A 20,746-nucleotide genomic window follows, 5' to 3' on the forward strand; every position below is an offset into this window, starting at 1 on the left:
CTGTCTTGTTTTGATCTCACCTCTACAATAACTGCCTTTGTCAGGGTCAGCAAATGCCCTCTTTTGTTGGATTCTCAGTCTCTACCTGGTGTCCAAATGTTCTCATACTGTAGCGCTCAAGCCTGGGCCCTACTGTCTTCTCTGCTATACTGTCTCCCTAGGGACTCACATCTGGCTTCTTTGCTGAACAATTTTATTTGATGTAAATTATCAAATTCTCATATGTACCGCAGAAATAATGTGTAAATCAAAAATTTTATTTCCATCTTGTGCTGAAACCTCTTCCTTTAGTTTTCCTCACTATAGTTAATGTCACTGTATTAGTGTCCTATGACTGCTGTGACAATTACCAAGAACTTGGTGGTTTAAAACAGCAGAAATCTATTCTCTTGTAAGTTCTGGAGGCCATCATCAGTTTTACTGAACCAAAAATCAAGATGTCTGCAAAGCTGTACTGTCTCTGGAGTCTCTAGGGGAGCATCAATTCCTCACCTCTTCCAGCGTCCAGTGGCTACCATCATTCTTTTGCTTGGGACCACAGCACTCCAATCTCTGCCTCCCTAGTGTCATTGCCTCCTCTTCTTTTTCTGTGTTCAAACAACCCTGTTTGTACCTCTTATAAGGCTACATATGATTGCATTTTAGGCCCTCTTGGATAATCTAGGACAGTCTCATCTCAGGATCCTTAACTTAATCATACCTGCAAGGTTATTTGTTTGTTTGTTTGTTTACCATATAAGGTAACATTCATATGTTCCAGGAATTCAGGCATCATTTTGTTGCCTTAAAAATACATGTTTTTCAAATTGTGGTAAAATACATGTAACATAGAATTTAGCATCTTAACTATGTTAAGTGCACAGTTCAGTGGTATTGTGTACGTTCACTTTGTTGTGCAGCCACCGCCATCCAGCTCCGGAACTCTTTTTATCTCCTGAAACTGAAACTTTGGACCCATTAATAGTAACTCCCCATTCCGCCATCCTCCTATCTTCTGGTAACCTCCATCATGCTTTCTGTGTCCATGAATTTGACCACTCTTCACACCTCACGTATATGGAGTCATACAGTAAGTGTCCTTTTATGACTGACATATTTCTTAGAACACTGTTCTCAAGATTTGTCCATGCTGTAGCATTTGTCAGCATTTCCTTCCTTTTAAAGGCTGGATATTATTTCAATGTATGTATATGCCACCTTTTGCTTCTCTTTCCATTCATCTGTGGATTCTTGGGTTGCCTCCCAGGAAGCAACATTTTAGCTACCGTGAACATTTTAGCTATTGTAAATAATGCTGCTATAAACGTGGCTATACAGGTACCTCATCAAGACCCAGCTTTTCATTCTTTTGAGTAGAAACCCAGAAGTAGAATTGCTGGATCATAGGCCAGTTCTATTTTTAATTTTTTTGAGGAACTGGGTAACATTTTCCACAGGTGCCGCACCATTTTCTGTTCCCACCAACGGGGTGCAAGGGTTCTAGGTCCTCTATGTCCTCACCAACACTTGTTTTCTGTTTGTTTTGATAGTAGCCATCCTGATGGGCATGAGGTGATATCTCATGATGGATTTGTATTTGTATTTCTCTATTGATTAGTGATGTTGAGCATCTTTTCATGTGCTTGTTGGCTTTATATAACTTTTGGAGAAGTACCTATTCAGGCCCTTTACCCATTTTTTAATTAGGTTATTTGGTTTTATTATTGATGAGTTTTAGGAATCTCTACATATTCTGGATCTTAATCCCTCATGAGATTGATTTTCAAATATTTTCTCACATCCTGTGGGTTTTTACTCTGTTAATAGTGTCTTTTGATGTGCAGAATTTTTTAATTTTCAAATTTTCATGAAGTTTGTCTATTTTTCTTTTATAATCTGTGCCCATGGTGCAATATCCAAGGAATCATAGCACTGTGGAGTTTTCACCTTATATTTTCTTCTGAGAGTTTTATAGTTTTAGGTCTGACATTTAGATTCTTGATCCATTTTGAATTAAATCTTGTACATGGTATAAATTCAGGGTCAAACTTCAGTTTTCTGAAGGTGAATACTCAGTTTTCCCAGCACCACCAGTTGAAAGACTGTCCTTTCTCTATTGAATGATTTTGGCACCCTTGTCAAAAATCATTTGGCCATAAATGCAAGGATTTATTTCTGGGATCTCTATTCTGTTGCGTTGGTTTATATGTCTGTTTTTATGCCAGTAGCACACGGTTTTAATCACTGTAGCTTTCTAGTAAGTTTTGAAATCAGGAAGTGTGAGTCTCCAGCTTTGTTCCTGTTTTTCAAGATTGTTTTGGCTATTCAGGGTCTCTTGAGATTCCGTATGAATTTTAAGACAGTTTTTTTTTTTTTTCCATTTTTGCACAATAAGGGCATTTGGATCTTGATAGGGAATTCATTGAATTGTAGGCCACTTTGGATAATATTGACACCTTAACAGTATTAAGTCCTCCAGTTCCTGAACCTGGAATGTGTTTTCATTTATTTACCTCTTCTTTAATTTCTTTCAGAGATGTTTTATAGTTTTCATTGTGTAAGTCTTTCACTTTCTTGGTGAAGTTAATTCACCAAGTAATTAATTAATTAATTAAGTACTTAATTACTTTTGATGCTATGCTATTATAAATAGAAATGTTTTCTTAATTTCCTTTTCAGATTTTTTATTACTAGTGTATAGAAATGCAATGCTTTCTATGTGTTGACTTTGTATCCTGATACTTTTCTAAATTTATTTATTAGTTCTAATTTTTTTGTTAAAATTTTAGTGGTTTCTGTGTAGAAGATCATATCATCTGCAAATAGAAATAATTCTACTACTTTCTTTCTGATTTGGATGCCTTTTTATTCTCCTAAATTAGGTTTGCATGTATTTTGTAGAGGATTTTTGCATCAGTATGCATAAGGAAAATTGGTCTGTTTTCTTTTTTTGTAGTGTCTTAGTGCCGTAAGGTACAGGACTTTTCTTTTGGGAGATATTTTTGATTACTGATTCAATCTCCTTACTAGTTATAGGTGTATTTATAGTATCTCTCTTGTTTTGTGGTTCTAAAAATTGTTTCATTTCATTTAGGTTATCCAGTGTGTTAGCATACAGTTGTTCACAGTACTTTCCTACAATCCTTTTTATTTCTTTAGCATTAGTTGTAATGTCCTCACTTTAATTTCTGATTTTTTTAGGTGTCTTGTTTTCATTCATTCTTATTCAATATAGCTAAAGGTTTGTCAGTTTTGTTGATCTTTTCAGAGAACTAACTTGTGATTTTTTAATCTTTTCTATTATTTTTCTTTTCTCTATTTCATGTATCTCTGCCGTAGTCTTCGTTATTTCCTTTCTTCTTAGAGCTTTTAGGTTTCGTTTATTCTTTTTCTTGTTCCTTAAGTTATACAGTGAGGTTGTTAATTTGGGATCATTATTCTTTTTTAGCGTAAACGTTTCTAGCTGTAAATTTACCCCTGTAACACTGCTTTCACGGTGTCCTGTAAGCTTCGGTACCTTGTGTTCTGTGTTCTCATTCTCATGTTTCAAAACATTCTCTAATTTGCGTTGTGATTTCTTCTTTGATCCACTGGTGTGTTGTTTTAGTTCCACCAGTTTGTGATTTTCCCAGTTTCCCTTCTGCTGTTGCTCTCTAACTTCATCTCACTGTGGTCAGAGAAGATGCTTTGTATGACGTCTGTCTTTCAGGAGATGAATGTCTCCTGGAGGGGGCCATTTTTTATCCTACCACAGTCACTAATTTCTACCTAGTCGTTTGTACCAAAACTAGGGGTTCTCTTTGAAAACTCTCTTCACCACTGTAATACAATACATCAGCAAGTCCAGTCCGTTCTTCACACCTATCACTTTTTCTTCATATCCACTGTGACCCCTAACCAGGCCACTCCCTATTAGACTGTCCTGCTTTATTTCCCTTATAGAACTTATCGCTGTTTGAATTGTCTTATTTGTTCACATGCATGCTTTATAACATCTGTCTCCATTGTTAATTCTTGAAAGCAGAGGTGATTCTGCTCAGAGCCATATCTGCAGTGACTAAAACAGAGTCTGGCACACAGGAATTAATAAAGAATTTTTTGAGTGAATTTTAACTAAGAAAAGATGGTTCACAATTGTATAGTGATGAGTATGGGTCAGTGCATTAAATATATTTGGTCAATCAAGTCCTCACAACAACTTTATAAAGTAAGCACTGCTCATTTCCCAGTTTTTTAAAGTAAGAGAATAGAGGAACAGAGAGTTTCAATTTCTTTCCCAAGGTCACACATCTTAAAATCTATGATCCTAGATTTAAACCCAAGAAGTGTGGCCACACTATCTGATTCCTACTATCTTTTTTTTTAATTTCACTTTTTCTTTTTATCATTGCCTTCTCTGCAACATTTATGATTTTAAAGTACAAGTCCTATATGAACAAATTTTCCTTGAACTTCCCCCAAATTCCCTCTTTTCCCCCTTTTCTTAACGTAATGTGATCAGTTGTTCTGTAAGATTAACACAGGGAAATACAAATCTTAAAATGACTATTTTCTTCTCCAGTTACTACCTCCAAACCTGCCAGGCCCCACCTTTCTTCCCTGGTGCAAATCTCTAAACATAGATCTCCAATCACTTTTTGTTGTTAAAAGATCTTTTAGTTGAAAAGTGGAATTACACATCTGTGTTGAGTGTCTGGCCATATTATTGTCAGTTTTCCTCGTGCTTAACCTCAGGCCTACATTACTAGGGTCTTTTACTTGTATAAGGAAGTAGCATCAATGCTTCTAAACATTCTGAATACTACTACGGAGATTAAATCATTGTTGAAATGTCACCATGTTTACTCAGCAACCTACTAAGTTCCCTTGCTTGCTTAACTGAGGGAAAAACAATTCTCCTTTTGGAAGGGTATAAGAATGAAGACAAGGGGACCGGTTCATAATTTCATCCAGAGGACAGGAATGAGAAAAACCCAATTGCTTCTAGACATTGAAGAAGTTCGCTGATGAAACTTGTTAGAAAATGGATGTGCATAGTGATAGAAGAGAAAAATTTGCAGTTTCTGCCTTCAACAACTAGGAAAATAATAATAGAATTTACTGAGATAAGACACATGGATGAGTGGCAGATTTGAAATAAAGAAATGACAGTTCAAATCCTAGATTTCAAACCTAGAATCCTAGATTTCAAGCTTAATCCATTCTTTAAAGGCAAAGAATACATATCATAAACCATGTTTTCTAAAAGCTCTTTCAGGCAGTGGGAGGAAGTCATTGAAACTCTTCATCTAAAGTAGTTTTAGCAAAAAGAAAGAAAAAATAAATCATTTCCCGGAAATTAATCATTCTTTAACGATTAACGTGTCTACATCAAACTGTACGTTATCTCATAGGAGACATTTAATTCCCTCCTGATACAGCTATTCTTTTTCATTACTCTCTCGGAGTTGTATTCCCATATGCCATTATTCTATGCTTTTCTGAAGATCATGGCTCTAATATGTTAATAATTTATCAAGAAGTATTAAATGGAAAGCAGTTTAGCTAGAAGTCATATGGGTCGGCTTACCCTGCCTGCAGGTTTTTTGTTTTATTTTGTTTTGTTTTGTTTTGTTTTTGGTGGGAGGAAGTAATTAGGTTTACTGATTTATTTATTTTTAGAGGAGGTGCTGGAAATTGAACCCAGGACCTTGTGTATGCTAAGCATGTGCTGCACCACTTGAGCTAGACCCTTCCCCCTTGCCTGCAGTTTTGTATGCAACCCACCAAGGGAAGAATTCTCACTGAAAACAGTTTAAAATGTTGAGCAAAATACAAAAGGAGGAAGAAAGAACACTTTAAAAACTTTTTTCTTAATTTTTTTAATTGTATATGTATGTTTTAATTAAGGTATAGTCAGTTTACAATTTTGTGTCAGTTTCTGGTATACAGCAAAATGCTTCAGTCATATACATATATTCATTTTCATATTTTTTTTAACGTGTTACTACAAGATATTGACGATAGTTCCCTGTGCCATACAGTATGAACTTGTTGTTTATCTATTTTATATATATTAGTATCTGCAAATCTCAAAACTCCCAATTTATCCTTTCATACCCCTTTCCTCCCCCCTGGTAACCATAAGTTTGTTTTCTATGTCTGTGAGTCTGTTTCTGTTTTGTAAATAAATTCATTTGGCCTTTTTTTCAGATTCCACATGTAAGTGATATCATATGGTATTTTTCTTTCTCTTTCTGGCTTACTTCACTTTTTAAATTTATCTCTGAACTGGAAAGAAATTAAAGGATCCCTCACATGCCAAAAACAAAATGAGAACAGAAGCCAGAGTATTAGGCTCACTGAAGACCCACTTATGCTTAATCCTGGTGACCAATTTAGACTCTGAGGGCCAAGGGAAACTGTGACAGGAAACAAAGCTTAAGCCCTTTACAAAGTGGAGGCTCTAACAGGAGACCTCTCGGAAGAGCAGGACCCAAAGGTCTACAAGCCCAATGTGAGATCTCAAAGTGCCTGTGTTGTATTTGCACCATAAAAGGAGAAAGATAGGAAATGTGTCTATATTAACCTTGGTACCAGGTGGAGATAGAAAATCAAATTCCTGGGGAATTTGTAACCCGCAGTAAATGCTCATAGGGATTTGCTGCACCAGTTTACTCTGTGAAGCCCAAAACCCTCAAGACATTTATTTTAATGAAGTTACCGAGGTGGCTGGTATATACAAATGCAAATCCTTTTTGAAGGTAATTTACCTTTAAATCAGGCCTCAAAGGAATTCTCTAAAGTTCAACAAATATAATTTTTTAATAAAAATTAAAAAGTTCAGAAAACACAGAAGGAAATAGACACTATAAGCAAAACCCAGTACAAATAATGATAACAGAATCAGGCATATATATTTTTATCGTATACAGGAAATATAAAAGTATTATGGTAATATGTTTAAATATATAAAAGAGGGATTTAAAAATAAGAGTAAACAAAATTGACTAAACACATTCAGAAAACCAAATGTAATTTTTAACATGAAATTTTAAAAACTCAGTCAATAGAAAACAAGATAGGAGAAAAACAAAAATATACAACAAGCAGGAAAAAAGAAAGCACAAAATAAGATAGTAATAGGTAAATCAAAAGATACCAGTAGTCTTAATAAACATTTAAAATTGAAATATCTAGTTAAAAGGCAAAAATTATCACACTGGTTTTTAAAAACAATTCAAGTATATTGTATTCATAAGAGACATGTTTTTAAAGTTTCACAAAAATTGAAAATCAAAGAGTGGAAAACTGTACCAGAAAAATACAGACCAAAATATACTGATGTAGCCATAGTAATGTAAAACAAAACTCACTTTACAGAAAAATGCATTGCTCAAGATAAAAAAAGTTCACGAGATAATTATGAAAGAATTCATTTATCACAAAGATACTATAATTTTAAGTTATATAAACCCAGAAATATAACTTCAAAGCTTTAAAGCAAAAATTGACCAAGAAAAACTGACAAATTCATCACTATAGTGAAATGAAACACATGTATATGAAGTAAACTGACTTCCAATCGAAGTGTTGAGGTAATGCAAAGAGAAAAGGTACTCCTTAAACAAATAATGCTGGAATAACTTCATATTTATATGAGGGGAAAAAATTGAACCTTGGCCCAAACCTGCAACATACACAAAGATTAACTCAAAATGGATTGGAAATCTAAACAAAAAAGCTAAAACTCTAAAACTTACAGCAGAGGTCATAGGAGAAACATATTAATGACACTGTGGTACACAAGGATTTCTTTACAGTGGATGTACAAAACTACCAACTCTCCCAACCAAAAATACATATGTTGGATTTCATTAAAAGTAAAACTGCTCCTTAAAAGATATCGTTAAGAAAATGAAAAGGCAAGCCATAGTGTCAGGGAAAAATATGTGCAATAAACTTAGCATGAAAAGAAGTTGTCTAGAATATATAAACATGTGATTTTCCTGATATTTAATAGAGACAAATATTCTTAACTGATAGGTTAGTTAAAGGGAAGAGTAAAATGCAGATGTTTCTATTTTTCATCTACCTTAAAAAATAACATTTTTAGTACATTTGAAGAACCTTGTGCTTCTCATCTTATATTTTATAGTAAATTTTGTGTAAGACTGGTATTGGTTTTCCTTAGACGTGTGAACATTGGTATTTTCTTTGTGGGAGGATTTTTGAATCCCAACCTAATTTCTTTACTGTGTGTGTTGATAATTATTCAGATGTTCTTTTTCTTCTTATGTCTTCAGAGAAGTAATCAATTGCACTTACCTTATCAAATCTTTTGTCTTAAAGTCGTTTGTAGTATGACCTTATTACACTACAGTGTCTGTAAGCACTATAGCAATATTTCTTCTCTCATTTCTGATACTATTAATTTGTGTCTTTTTTTCTTATTCAAACTAGAGTTTAATCCACTTTTCATCTTTTAAAATAACCAACTTTTGGCATCATTGATTGTATCTGCTAATCTACTTTCTATTCAGTTGACTTCTGCTCTTTATTGTTTTCTTCCTACTTGCTTTTGGTTTAAATTGCTCTTTTTTATACCATTTCAAGGTAGAAACTTGGATGACTGATTTTAGTTGTTTCTTCTTTGCTAATACGATAGTTTTTCTGTCTAAGCACTGTCTTAGCTGCATTCTGCAATTTTTGTATGTTGCACTTTTATTTTAAAATATTTTCAAATTGCCATTGTGATTTCTACATTGACTCATGGGTTATTTGTAAATGTCTTATTTAATTTTCAGGTATTTGTAGATTTTTAGTAGATATTTTGTTATTAATTCCAGTTTAAATCTGTGTGGAAAGAGAATATACAGTTGACCCTCCAACAACATGGGGATTAGGGGCATCTACCCTCCATGCAGACACAAATCAGAATATAATTTATAGTTGGAACTCCATATACACCCTTGCTCCATATGTAGAATGTGATATTTTACATCCAGGAGTTCAACCAACAAGGAGCAGGGGATCATGTAGTACTGAAGTATTTACTATTGAAAATTTTCACATATGAGTGGACCCACACAGTTCAAATCCATGTTGTTCAGGGATTAGCCATGCTGATTTCAACTGAGACTTATTTCATGGCCTGTTGTCTATATTGGTTAATGTTTCATTTATAGTTGAAAAAAATTTATATTCTGCAATTGCTGATTCGTCTCTGAATATTGATTAAAATTACGGATTTTTCTGTTTCTCCTTTCAGTTATGTCAGTTTTTGCTTCATGTATTTTGATGCTGTGTCATACACTTAGGATTGTATGATCTCATTAATAAATTTTAAGTGTCATTTAAGATTTTACATTTAAAGTAAGTTTAAATTTAAAAGACATTTTAAAAAATTCTCTTTTGATCTCTGAGAATATTCCTTGCCCTGAAGTCCGTGCTATCTGATATTAATGTAGCTGATAATCTTTTTTGTGACTTGCGTTGCATGCTTAGTTCTTTCCATCCCTTTCAGTTTAATCTCCTATTTGTTTGTTTGTTTGTTTATTTGATGTATAGTTGATTTACAATGTTGTGTTGGTTTCTGATCTATAGCATAATTATTCAGTTATACATATACACATACATATATATTCTTTTTCATTATTGGTTTATTACAAGTTACTGAATATAGTTCCCTATGCTACACAGTAAGGCCTTGTTGTTGTATATAGTGGTTTGCATCTGCTAATCCCAAACTCCTAATTTATCTCCTCCACCACGTTTCCCCTTTGGTAATCATAAGTTGGTCATCTGTGTCTATGAGTCTGTTTCTATTTTATAAATAAGTTCATTTGTGTCATTTTTTCAGATTCCACATATAAGTGATGTCATATGATATTTGTCTTTCTCTGTCTGGCTTACTTTACTTATCTAGGTCCATCCATGCTGCTACAAATGGCATGATTTCATTCTTTTTTATGGCTGAGTGGTATTCCATTATATATGTATATACCACATCTTCTTTATCTATTCATCTATCCATGGACATTTAGGTTACTTCCATGTCTTGGCTACTGTAAATAGTGCTGCTATGAACACTGGGGTGCGTGTATGTTTTCAAATAAGAGTTTTCTCCAGATGTATGCCCAGGAGTGGGATTGCTGGATCATATAGTAACTCTATTTTCAGTTTTTTTAAGCACTGTCCACACTGTCTTGGCATGGCCCATTTTTTTATTGGGTTGTTTGGTTTTTTTGTTATTGAGTTGTATGAGCTATTTGTAAATTCAGGAAATTAAACTCTTGTCAGTCACATCATTTGCAAATATTTTCTCCCAATCCATAGGTTGTCTTTTCATTTTGTGTATAGTTTCCTTGGCTGTGCAAAGACTTATGAGTTTAATTAGGTCTCATTCATTTCTTTTTGCTTTTATTTCTATTGCCTTGATAGACTGACCTAAGAAAACACTGCTATGATTTATGTCAGAGGCTGTTTTGCCTATGTTCTCTTCTAGACGGTTTATGGTGTCTTGTCTTATGTGTAAGGCTTTGAGCCATTTTGAGTTTATTTTTGTGTGTGATGTGAGGGAGTGTTCTATAAAGCCATTGATTTACATGTTTAAAGTACATTCTTATAAATTGAATATAGAGTCCATCCTTTTTTTCCGCTCTGGCCTGATAATCTCTCTCCTTTAACTAATATTCCTATTGCATTTAAATGTAATAAAATTGTGGACATAATTGAATTTTTCATTTTTAATCCTTTTTCCCCTCTTTATCTGGCAATCTGTTGGATTAAGTAGTTTTTTAGTATTCCATTAATCTCCTTTATTTGCTTATCAGCTAAATATAACTCTTGTTTTTTCACTGGCTGCTTTAGTATTTACAACGTGGATTTTTAACTTATCATAGTCTCCCTTCAAAGTATATTGTGTCACTTTACATACAATGTAAGTTCCTTAAAACAGTGTACTCCCCTTTACCTGCTTGCCCTCCGTGTGCTATCATACATTTTATTTCTACATTTTACATAATCAGTTTATTTATACATATGCTTTAAGCTCCAAAAGACATTATAACCAATATGCTTATTTCCTTTCTGGTCACTGTGAAGATTGTTGTCCCTGTCACTGTGTTCCAGCCGTTTGATTATGTTGTGCCTTGGTTTGGCTTCCCCCTTTGTGCTTATGCTGTTTGGCTTCTGGTGTACTTTTCAGATCCGTAGGTTTATGGTTTATATCAAATTTGGAAATAATTTTGAACATTATACCTTCAAATAATTCTTGTGCCTACCCTCCCTTTTCAAGGAGCCTTTATTCTAGGACTAGTCCACCCTTATTTCTAATAGGCAGCCTTTCTATTAGGCTCTGTGTGTGCAATAAGATCTCTGCCCTTCAGCAGACTGGAACACATGTCTTCCAGCCCTCCGTGAGCGCCAGCAGTTGTACAGCTCACAGGTCCTAGGTAGTTGCTCTTTTCCCAGCCTTGAGGAATCTCACCCCACTTACTTGCTGCTGAGTATTTAGCCTCATGCTCAGAGGAGCACCTTTGCAGATTTGTGAAGCTCGTCTCTGTGCAGCCCGCTCTTCTCCACTGCTCCATAAAGCCAATTCCAGATGCCTTAGCCAGCCTGAAGCCCATTCTCTATGTCCCCTCCTCCCTGAAGCCCTCCTTATCTGTAGCTCTGCTTCAGTTCCTTGATTCTGGGGTGGGATCTGCTCAATTATTCAGGCAGAAAGTCAAGTAATTTTAGGGGTCACATTTGGTCTCCTCCTCTCTGGGATCACAGTTCCCCGTTGTCACTTGTCTAGTGTCTGAGAATGGTCGTTTCATCCATTGTCTATTTTTCTAGTTGTTTACAGTGGGAGAGAGAGTGCAGTCCCAGTTACTCGGATATGGCCAGAAGCAGGTTTTCTAAAAACACATTTTTGAAGCTAATAAATTAAAAACAAAGACCAAGAAACACCACACACCCAGAGTATTGAGTCTGCAGATGAGGTTGCTGTTAAGGTTGTAAATTATATGTTTTCACAGTACACACATGTGGCATTGGGCGGGGGGTGCTGAATTCCAGAATAGTAGCTGAGTCTTACCATTATATGGTCACCACAAATGTGTTTTAAGGCATTTTTATTAGAGATTTTCAGGAAATGGTCCTTTACAATAGTACCTTGAATATATGTTGAAATACAGGGACAAAACAGAATTATACTGGCCACAGTACAAATCTAGGGCAAAAACTTTCTCAAAATATTTAATAGACCTTAGAGAAATACCAGAAATACTTTACCTTTTAGGCAAAATTGGGTTTTTTTTAACTCAATCTAGCATGATCAGAAATATATCCATTTGTAGATGGTAATAACTATTTGTAAGGTGTTGAGAGTTTTCTGTCAATGAATTTCTCCTTCATGTTTACAATTCAAAGTAAAAATTAATAATACATTTTTCATAAATCTGAAAATACGTATGATTAATATTTTATCTAAAATATATTTTATACGTAGTACATTATTTGTTAGGAATTAAGAGGTATAATTTCAGTAATTTTATTAATATATTACTCATAATAATGGGAATTTAAACACCAGAAAGTCCCTCATTAGACCAGAGAAACCTTAAGAGATAATTTAAAATCTGTTTAATTAATTTAAATGTAAAAGGCACGTAACTAATAAGCAAATGAAAAGTATCTTTTAACCTCAATAACAAAAAGAGACTTTTTTTTAAAAAATCTGGATTGTTCAAAATTTAACATTTGATATGTCTCTTCAACCATTTTTTTTTTTTTGCTAGTCTTTCCCATCTCATTATTTGTCATTATAACCCACTGTTTCTCATAGTAAGAAACTGGAATCATCCCTGACACTTCTTTTTATCCAGGACAACCAAGTCACCCGCATACTTTATCAGTTTCACTCCTAAATTCATCTTCACATTTTTCACTACTGCCTTAAGCCAAGCCACCATTACTGTCTTGGGGGCTGCCATGTTAATGTCTGTCTTCATCCAAATTTTCCCAAGATAAGGCCATTTTCTGCACAATATTATTCAAAATCTTCTATAGCTTTGTATTTTTTTTCTTAGGAAAAGATCTCTAAAAATTAACAAGACCTGTGAAGTCTGGCTGTCCCTCACCTCTCCAGCCCCATCCCTGCAGGATCCTCTTCCGTGCACTTGGCATCCTGTACATTTGCCTCCTGATTCTCAGCAGGCTGCACTGAGCTTTCAGACCTTTCCTAGAGTAGTTCTCTCAGTCCTGAAGGCTCTTTCTAGGCTTCTCTTTCGCTCTGGCTAACATCCTCCGTAAATGACATCCTTCAGGCAAGCCTTTCCTAACTCCTCCCACCAAAGTTTCAGCGTGATTGTAATTAGTTAGCTACTTATATGACTTGGATAATGTCTGATTTGCCGCTTAGGTGATAAGTTCTTTGAAGCCAGAGAACATACTTCTCTTATTCATCTGGGGACATCCCAGAACTTGGGGTATTTCCTGATTTATAGCTGATACTTGATAGGTAATTATTCAATCATGATTAAATATTATATAAGAGAAAGGTGTTTTCAAGGAGGTATTCAGAAATGGACACTCTCAGTCATTATTATGAAAGCATAATTTGATGCAAACCTTATGAAAATCAGTTACACATTGTTTTTCAAAATCTTTTAAGTGTTCTATTTCTTTGATTCTGTAATTAAAATCTGGGAATCTATCCAAGGGAAATACTCAGATACACACATAATTAGTGTACAGTATGTTTATCTGAGCTTTATTCACAGTATTAAAAAGTTGGAAATCCTCAGACATTCAATACATAGAGATTAGATTAAATAATATTTAGGAATATTTATTGGCTTAAGTTATGAAAACATTTTCATAGAATTATGACATAAAAACCTTCAGTGACTGTTCATGTAAATGTTTTTTTGAATGAGGCATTCAGTTATCTGGAAGGAAGAAGAAAGAATCTGAAGAAGGAAACCTTAATTCATTTTTTTAAATGATAACCATGGCATCTCACTTCCATGTAATGAATTTTATTTAAATAACACAGATCAGGTCAAAAAAAATGTCGATAAACAAAGTTATTCTGCAAAATTCCATGCAAAGCAGTTTATGGGTGAGAATTAGCATTTATCTTCCATTCTTATACACAACAAGTCACAAGCTAGTAATGTTAAAAGGCCCTGAGTTCTGTTTTTAGAACCATCTCATTATCATTGAATTGTTTTGTAATGAACATAACCCTGTCATTTTGATCTGTTAGTTAACATGATTTTGGGAGATCCTTCTTTAATCACACCCTTTCCTGGGTGGCATAGGAGACACAGAGTATGTATAAGATGCAGTGCCAGCCCTCACATTGTTCATAGGATCATTGTATAGACAACACAGACACATATAGCCTTAAAATAATAATATGGTAAAGAGGAAATGATTAAGGGGCCAAGTAAGGTTACAGACATCAAGTGTCCAAAGGAGACTGGAGGAGGCAAAGATGAATGTGACCGTGTATGGTTGTGATCAGTTTCAGGAGAGAAGGAGAAATTCTGGTGGCATTTGCTGTGATTACAGACTTTCCCAAAGAGGAGATGCCTCCTGTTTTACATGAGAGAGTGCTGACCTGTTCGTTTAGAAATGAATGAAATGCTTTTCACAAAATCATGCCAAGTGGATTGTGATTAATGATGCAGACTTGTTAATCTCATAATATTTTTAACCTCTTTATAGCTCTCCGAGACACTGGAAAACAGTCTATTAATAGTGACTGGAAGATTGAACACTCTGGAACATTCAATTTAGCGGGAACTACTGTCCATTATGTAAGACGAGGCCTCTGGGAGAAGATCTCCGCCAAAGGTCCTACTACGTCGCCTTTACACCTCCTGGTATGAGGGATCGAATCAATAACATTGCATAATCAACTTCCTATGACAAAGGATGTTCCCGTCACACCTTCTCTGATCTTTTCTCCAAATCTGAGTTGTCAAGTAGACATTTAAAATTATTTAAGAAGTGGGTTTTTAGGGTGTTTTTAATGTGTTTGGAATCAAGGTACCTAAGCATGGAAATTATTACAAGAAGAACAAGATGTTTTAGTGAATTAGCAGACTCCCAGTAGAGGTGAATTAGCAGGCAGTAAGGAACCTCTTTCCCTAAAAGCAGAAGTTTACTAACCAGAGTGGAAGTCTGTAAAGAGGGTGCTGTAATATGGCAAATCATAGCGTTTCATACATCCGTGAAATGGGCGTTGTCTGCATCTGGATAAAATGCCTTTGACAAAATGCTGTTGATCCTTGGGGACAACACTTGGTAAATTTCTAACAGTGCTTCCTTCACACTTAACCTAGTAAGTGTGTGCTTACTAGGTTCATTGATTCCCATGGAGAATTAGGAAAAGTTGAATGTTTGGGATAATAAGTTTCTTTACCATGAAGCAGAAGACTAGGTCTGAGTTTGGAGTGAAGGGATCAGGACGCTGGTGGCAGGTTCACATGCCCTTTTTGACCTTGATCATTGCAGTCAGTGCTAAGGGCTCAGGAGCCAGAGGACTGATTGCACGCCGCTGGTGTGTTTAATTCTAGGGGCAACGTCTAAAAGTCACACACATCACCACTTCTTTAAGTCCAAACATAAAACAACTCTAAAACACAGCCAACTGACTGTTTATTCAGAGTGTGGTCTGCCCCATGATTTAGTATCTCCGCACAATTTTAGTTGGTCTTGGAGCCAGAGGTTCAATCTCATATTGGCCCATTCGCTTTTCCTGCTTTATGTGCCTGCAGATCCCCGAGGGTCCTGTTGAAAGGCACATTCGGATTCCTTTGGTCTGGGTAGGAACCTGAGATCTTCAGCTCTAACCAGCTCCCAGGTGATGCCTCTCCTGCTGGTCAAGTGACCACATTTCAAATAAGAATGTTTTTTAGAGCTGCAATCCATAGGCTTTACCAGTAGGAGTGCATAAAGGGAGCGAGGTAAATTGCAATGGGGGCCTTCTGTTCCAAATCCTAGTAATAATAACACACATCGTTTATCGAGCATTGAGCATCAGACCCTGGGCAAAAGTGCTTTACAAGGTTCACTATAGCATTTAATCCTCAAAATAACCCTGTGTGATAGGTATTATTATTGCTCCCTTTTACAGATTAGAAAAAACTAAGTGTGTAGAAGGTTAAGTAACATGCACAGTGCCTCCCAGTAAATTGTTTGGCTTTGAATAAACTGGTGTTAATCAGTCTTCTATGTGCCACCTCCCCTGATGCAAAGCTTAAATCTAAGTTCTTTGTACCAGGCAACCTTGGATCGTAAGTCTGCATGTATTTTAAATAATTATTTTGTTCATCTCCCCATAGTTCCTTTGGATCATTTTATTTAATTTGAGTTGGAAACTCCACTCTCTGCCCTCTGCCATCAGGGGAGAGAGAGAGAAATGACTAAACAAACATTGTATGACCAATATCTGGCTCTTTCCATGATTGGGTCACTTAGAATAACAGCATTATCAACAACAAAGTATGTTTAATGATTAGGTTACAGAAAAGCCCCTCAGGTTGCCTCCCTTACATGAATGTAGCCTCCGTTTTTTGTGGACCAAGACCAAGGCTCTTTTACTGAGCCTTTAATTCAAAATCTTAAAACAGTACGTGTGAGACCTCAGTGTCGGGCAAAGGGAGTTTCCTTGCTGCAGAATCCTTAATCTGACTGGTAATTACCAAGGTTTTTCCTGGAAGCTTGAGACATAATTAAAGTCAGTGAACTATGTCTAAAAGAAGGCATCTGTGTGACCTGGATTTATTCAGTAATCCAAGGGAAACTGCACTTCTAAGATATTTTTCTTTAATGACTATTACAGATTGAAAGCCGGTACTGACTTTTGAAAGGCAATACTTTCTGCTGCCATGCTTCAGTATGTGCCCCTCAACTGTAACACGGTCACACTTTCCTTCTTGCAAGGAATACTGCCAAATTCAGATGGTTTAAGAAAGAGCTAATGATTTTGTAGCCAGTGTCTTTATTTTAAATGGCATTAGATATTCAAGGGAACCCTGAAGTTCTATCAATGAAAAGGTAGATTTTTAAGAAAAAATAGACACACTTTCATTTAATTAAATATGTTGGCAAATGACTGCTATTTATATGTTCACATCAGCATTTTAAAAAATCATGTGATAGTCTGGTGATGTCCATAAACTTACCAAAAAGAGGTAAGTCAATCCCTCTCTCTTTTTTAACTCATTTAACTGAAAGTCACTGGCAACAGGAAGTGAGATAAAGCCAAAATAAGCGCTGTGATGTACTGAGAACTAGTACCCAGTATGTTATGCATATGTGAACTTTAAAAGTATTATTTTTATTGATACTATGGTTGATTTATAATATCATCATACTAGTTCCCCAATCTGCCTGTTAAAATATATCTTAGTATTTCTGTTGATGTATTGAGGCAGAATCTTAACAAAAAGAAGTAAAGAAAATTATCTTGGGCTTATTTAAATTTTTTTCCAGCAAGTGTTAACTCTGAATTACCTGTCATTACAGCTGTCTTGTTACATTACAGGTTAAATATCAAAGTTCTCTAATAATTTAACATAACTTAAAATTTAGATGTATAGTTTTTAAAACATATCACCTCCTGTTATGTAATAGATTGCTCCGCGGAACCTCAGATCCATAGAAGGGATACATTCCACGGGCTTGTTTGACATACTTTGTGAAAATGTATTTATGAGGAAACACATATTCTCATTCATTCTTTTATTTAAAGTGAATATATTTCAGGTATTTTTCTTTCATGTAAAATATGTATGGTTGCTCCATGATGGTGCATTTCTAAGCTTGGCCCTGGCTACCCTGGGAGCACGAGACAGACACAATTCCTGCTAATGGCTGAGTCCACTGTAGCCCAGGATTCAGTCATTCTCATACATCTGTTATGGTTTCCTGCACTGTTTACATGTGTGTTCATCACTGTACCATTATTAAGTTAATATGCATTAAAAAGTTCTCTTTAACATGAATTTCTTTTTTAAGGAAATGATCTTTATTATAAATGGAAAATTAGTGACCTTGCCAGAATTAGAGTTTAACTATAAGCATACATGGAACAAAATTCTTGCCCTCCAGTTGGCTTAGAAGTTCTCTACCCTTTTGGAGTAATATGATTCCCAAAGTCTTTCACCTTCTTCCTCTGTTGACACAGGGACTTGCTGTCCATCTGTTTTTTGTGTGAGCGGTAAGGCTACATTTGATATTAGGTTGTGGGCTATATCTTGAGGGCACATGGCCCTATGCCCCCTACTAAAGTCATCTCATATACGTGCCGTGCTTTGGGAGACTGTCCAGTCCGTTGACTTAGGAGAAAATGATCTGGGAACTCTGATCTCATTCATGTGGACTTTTTTTTTTTTTTCATACTATCTTTAGCTCAAAGGTAAGTGTATATATAATTCCAGTGTTTTCAGAAGTAGGACAATTTCAACATTTAAGCAAATGTATTAAAGGCGCATGCACACCGTGCAAAAAGCATTTTTAAGGATAAATGCCCGTAGTTGTATGCTTCACATTGAATACGTTCTACTTTGATCTGTATGCCTTGATCACGTCTATACATCATATTACAGGTGCTGCTGTTTCAAGACCAGAGTTATGGTCTTCACTATGAATACACTATCCCGTCAGACCCTCTTCCAGAGAATCAGAGCTCGAAAGCACCTGAGCCCCTTTTCATGTGGACACACACGGGCTGGGAAGACTGCGATGCCACGTGTGGAGGAGGTGAAGGATTTTTCAATATTTATCTTTTCCAAGACAGCTGTTTTCTGACTAACCGTTGATAATTAAGACAGATCCACAACCCCTTATCTGAAATTTCAAGCACCATAAAGGATTGGAAACTGAAAGTCTTTTGCAACACATTTAGGGGCTAAATGCCTGAACTATTTTATGGCAAAATCTGACGTGAATTGAAGAAAGACTCTTTAAGAGTTGTTACATATCTCACTCAATATGATTTCCCATTGTATTGCTTTGTGTAAATATAAACACTTAATGGGGGCTGCTCTAGACCCCATACAGGTTGTTATGTCACATACAGATACTTTTATATTTACTTGGGACACTGTTCTGTTTATAGAGTTCAGAGAGATGAGAAGGAACCAACAAAGTATATTAAAATAAATAGCCAAGAACATTGGAGGGAAAACATGCAGATGAAAATGCTTCCCTGTAGGGCAAATGAGAAAGTATTACAAGGAAGAGAGATTGATCAGCTATATCAAAAGCTGCAAACAAGTCAAAAGTAAAGCAGACTGAAACTGACTATTACATTTCAATATGTTTATTATATTTTAAAAGATACTACATTTATTATATGTGAAATGTAGAGGTCAGTGATGACTCTGTCAAAATTAATTTTACTGATTTGACTCAAAAGACTAAATGGAGTGAATTCAAGACAAAATAGCATGCAATGAATTGGACAAAGAACCCAAGATAACTTAGGAAATTTTGCTGAAAGAAGAAAGCAGAGAAATGTGGCATTAGCTGGAGGAGAATATAAATCAAAGAGTTTGTTGTTTTCAGTGGGGGAAATTACACGTGACTCTGCCATTATGTGTTTTCTGGACTGGAGCAGGAAACTAGCGATGTGAAAGAGAGAGCAAAAAATTTCTGGAGCGACATCCTTATGTTGACACAGTGGATAGAATGGAGTAGTTGGCTTTAGACAGAAATATGGGTAGCCCATCACTTGTAACGGGAGAAAAGAGTATTTGTGAACAGAAGCAGATTTCAGGAACTTACTATGGTACTCTTTTGGTTGCTCTTTTTTTTTTCCTAATCAGTAAAGTCTGTCTTGGTGAGATTGAAGGTGGAAAAGGAGATATTGGAATTTTGAAAAGAGAGGAGATGTGAAGTAAGAGAATGAGCATGAATGAAATGGGTTCATGTGCTTTGACTATATGGTAGCACTAATGGTCCATTCGAAGTTACTGGTCTTGAATGTAGTGTGACACTCATCGTAATGGTACGTTACCCTCCAGCTCTGTGCAACATACAAGTGGACGTGTGGTGTAAGTTTCAGAATTGCCATTTGAGTATAAAAAAATAAAAGGGGAATTAAATTGATCTGAAGTTGTATATAAGGAGTTGGAAATGGCCATGGAATTTAGTCGTGTAAGGAAGAAAGTAAATATGAAGGGCTTGAAAGAAAAGTAAAGCGGTGGCAGCACTGTTGGATTATAGGGTCTGTTGGGGCTAGAGAGCTTTTAGATCCAGGTAATTAAGGGAGAGGGCTGGAAACCCAGGAGATGGTGATAGCAAATAGAGCTGAGATTATTGGTGATAACAAGACCAGGGGAGTTAGTGGCTTTAAGTGAAGTGAAAGGAGAGATCTTTGGAAAGAGAAGAGGGCCCAGAACTGAGAGGCCTCATTGTTGGAAGAATCATTCACATGGATAGTAATTACCAAAAAAGTGTTTGGAGCAGTATTAGAACGTATAGCAGTAACCCAGGAGCTAAAATCCTAGACTGAAAGGGGGAGCACCTGGGGACTGGTGTTTGGCTACAGCAAGAAGGGGGCTGCACTGCATGGTCTGCACCACAGCTGTAGGTTTAGGAAGAAGAAGGGAAAATGGTCTCATGGTGACACCCAGGCTGCCTCTAGGTCCCCAGATATGGGGTGTAAGCAAGAAAATGGCCATCCAACTGGAGGCTGTGGAGAAAGCAAGACACAGTGTCCTCAAGAGAGAGAAATAAAGGTGCCGGGACCATCCAGAGGTGCAGAGGCTGGGGCGGA

General features: G+C 35.9%; 1 protein-coding gene across 3 annotated transcripts in view; it reads left to right on the plus strand.

The window, feature by feature from the left end:
• The window catches only part of ADAMTS19 (ADAM metallopeptidase with thrombospondin type 1 motif 19), a 241,151-nt gene that overhangs the window by 162,445 nt on the left and 57,960 nt on the right, over positions 1-20,746 (plus strand). For all 3 annotated transcript variants that reach the window (XR_004318692.1, XR_004318691.1, XM_032476644.1), the window contains exons 17-18: positions 14,683-14,840; positions 18,573-18,726. Coding sequence is in view for 1 of the 3 variants with exons in the window: in XM_032476644.1 (XP_032332535.1) it covers positions 14,683-14,840; positions 18,573-18,726 (312 nt within the window). In the remaining 2 variants the exon portion in view is untranslated. The remainder of the gene's footprint in view (positions 1-14,682; positions 14,841-18,572; positions 18,727-20,746) is intronic.

This window comes from Camelus ferus, chromosome 3 (assembly GCF_009834535.1).
Source record: "Camelus ferus isolate YT-003-E chromosome 3, BCGSAC_Cfer_1.0, whole genome shotgun sequence".
In the NCBI taxonomy this organism is placed as follows: domain Eukaryota; kingdom Metazoa; phylum Chordata; class Mammalia; order Artiodactyla; family Camelidae; genus Camelus; species Camelus ferus.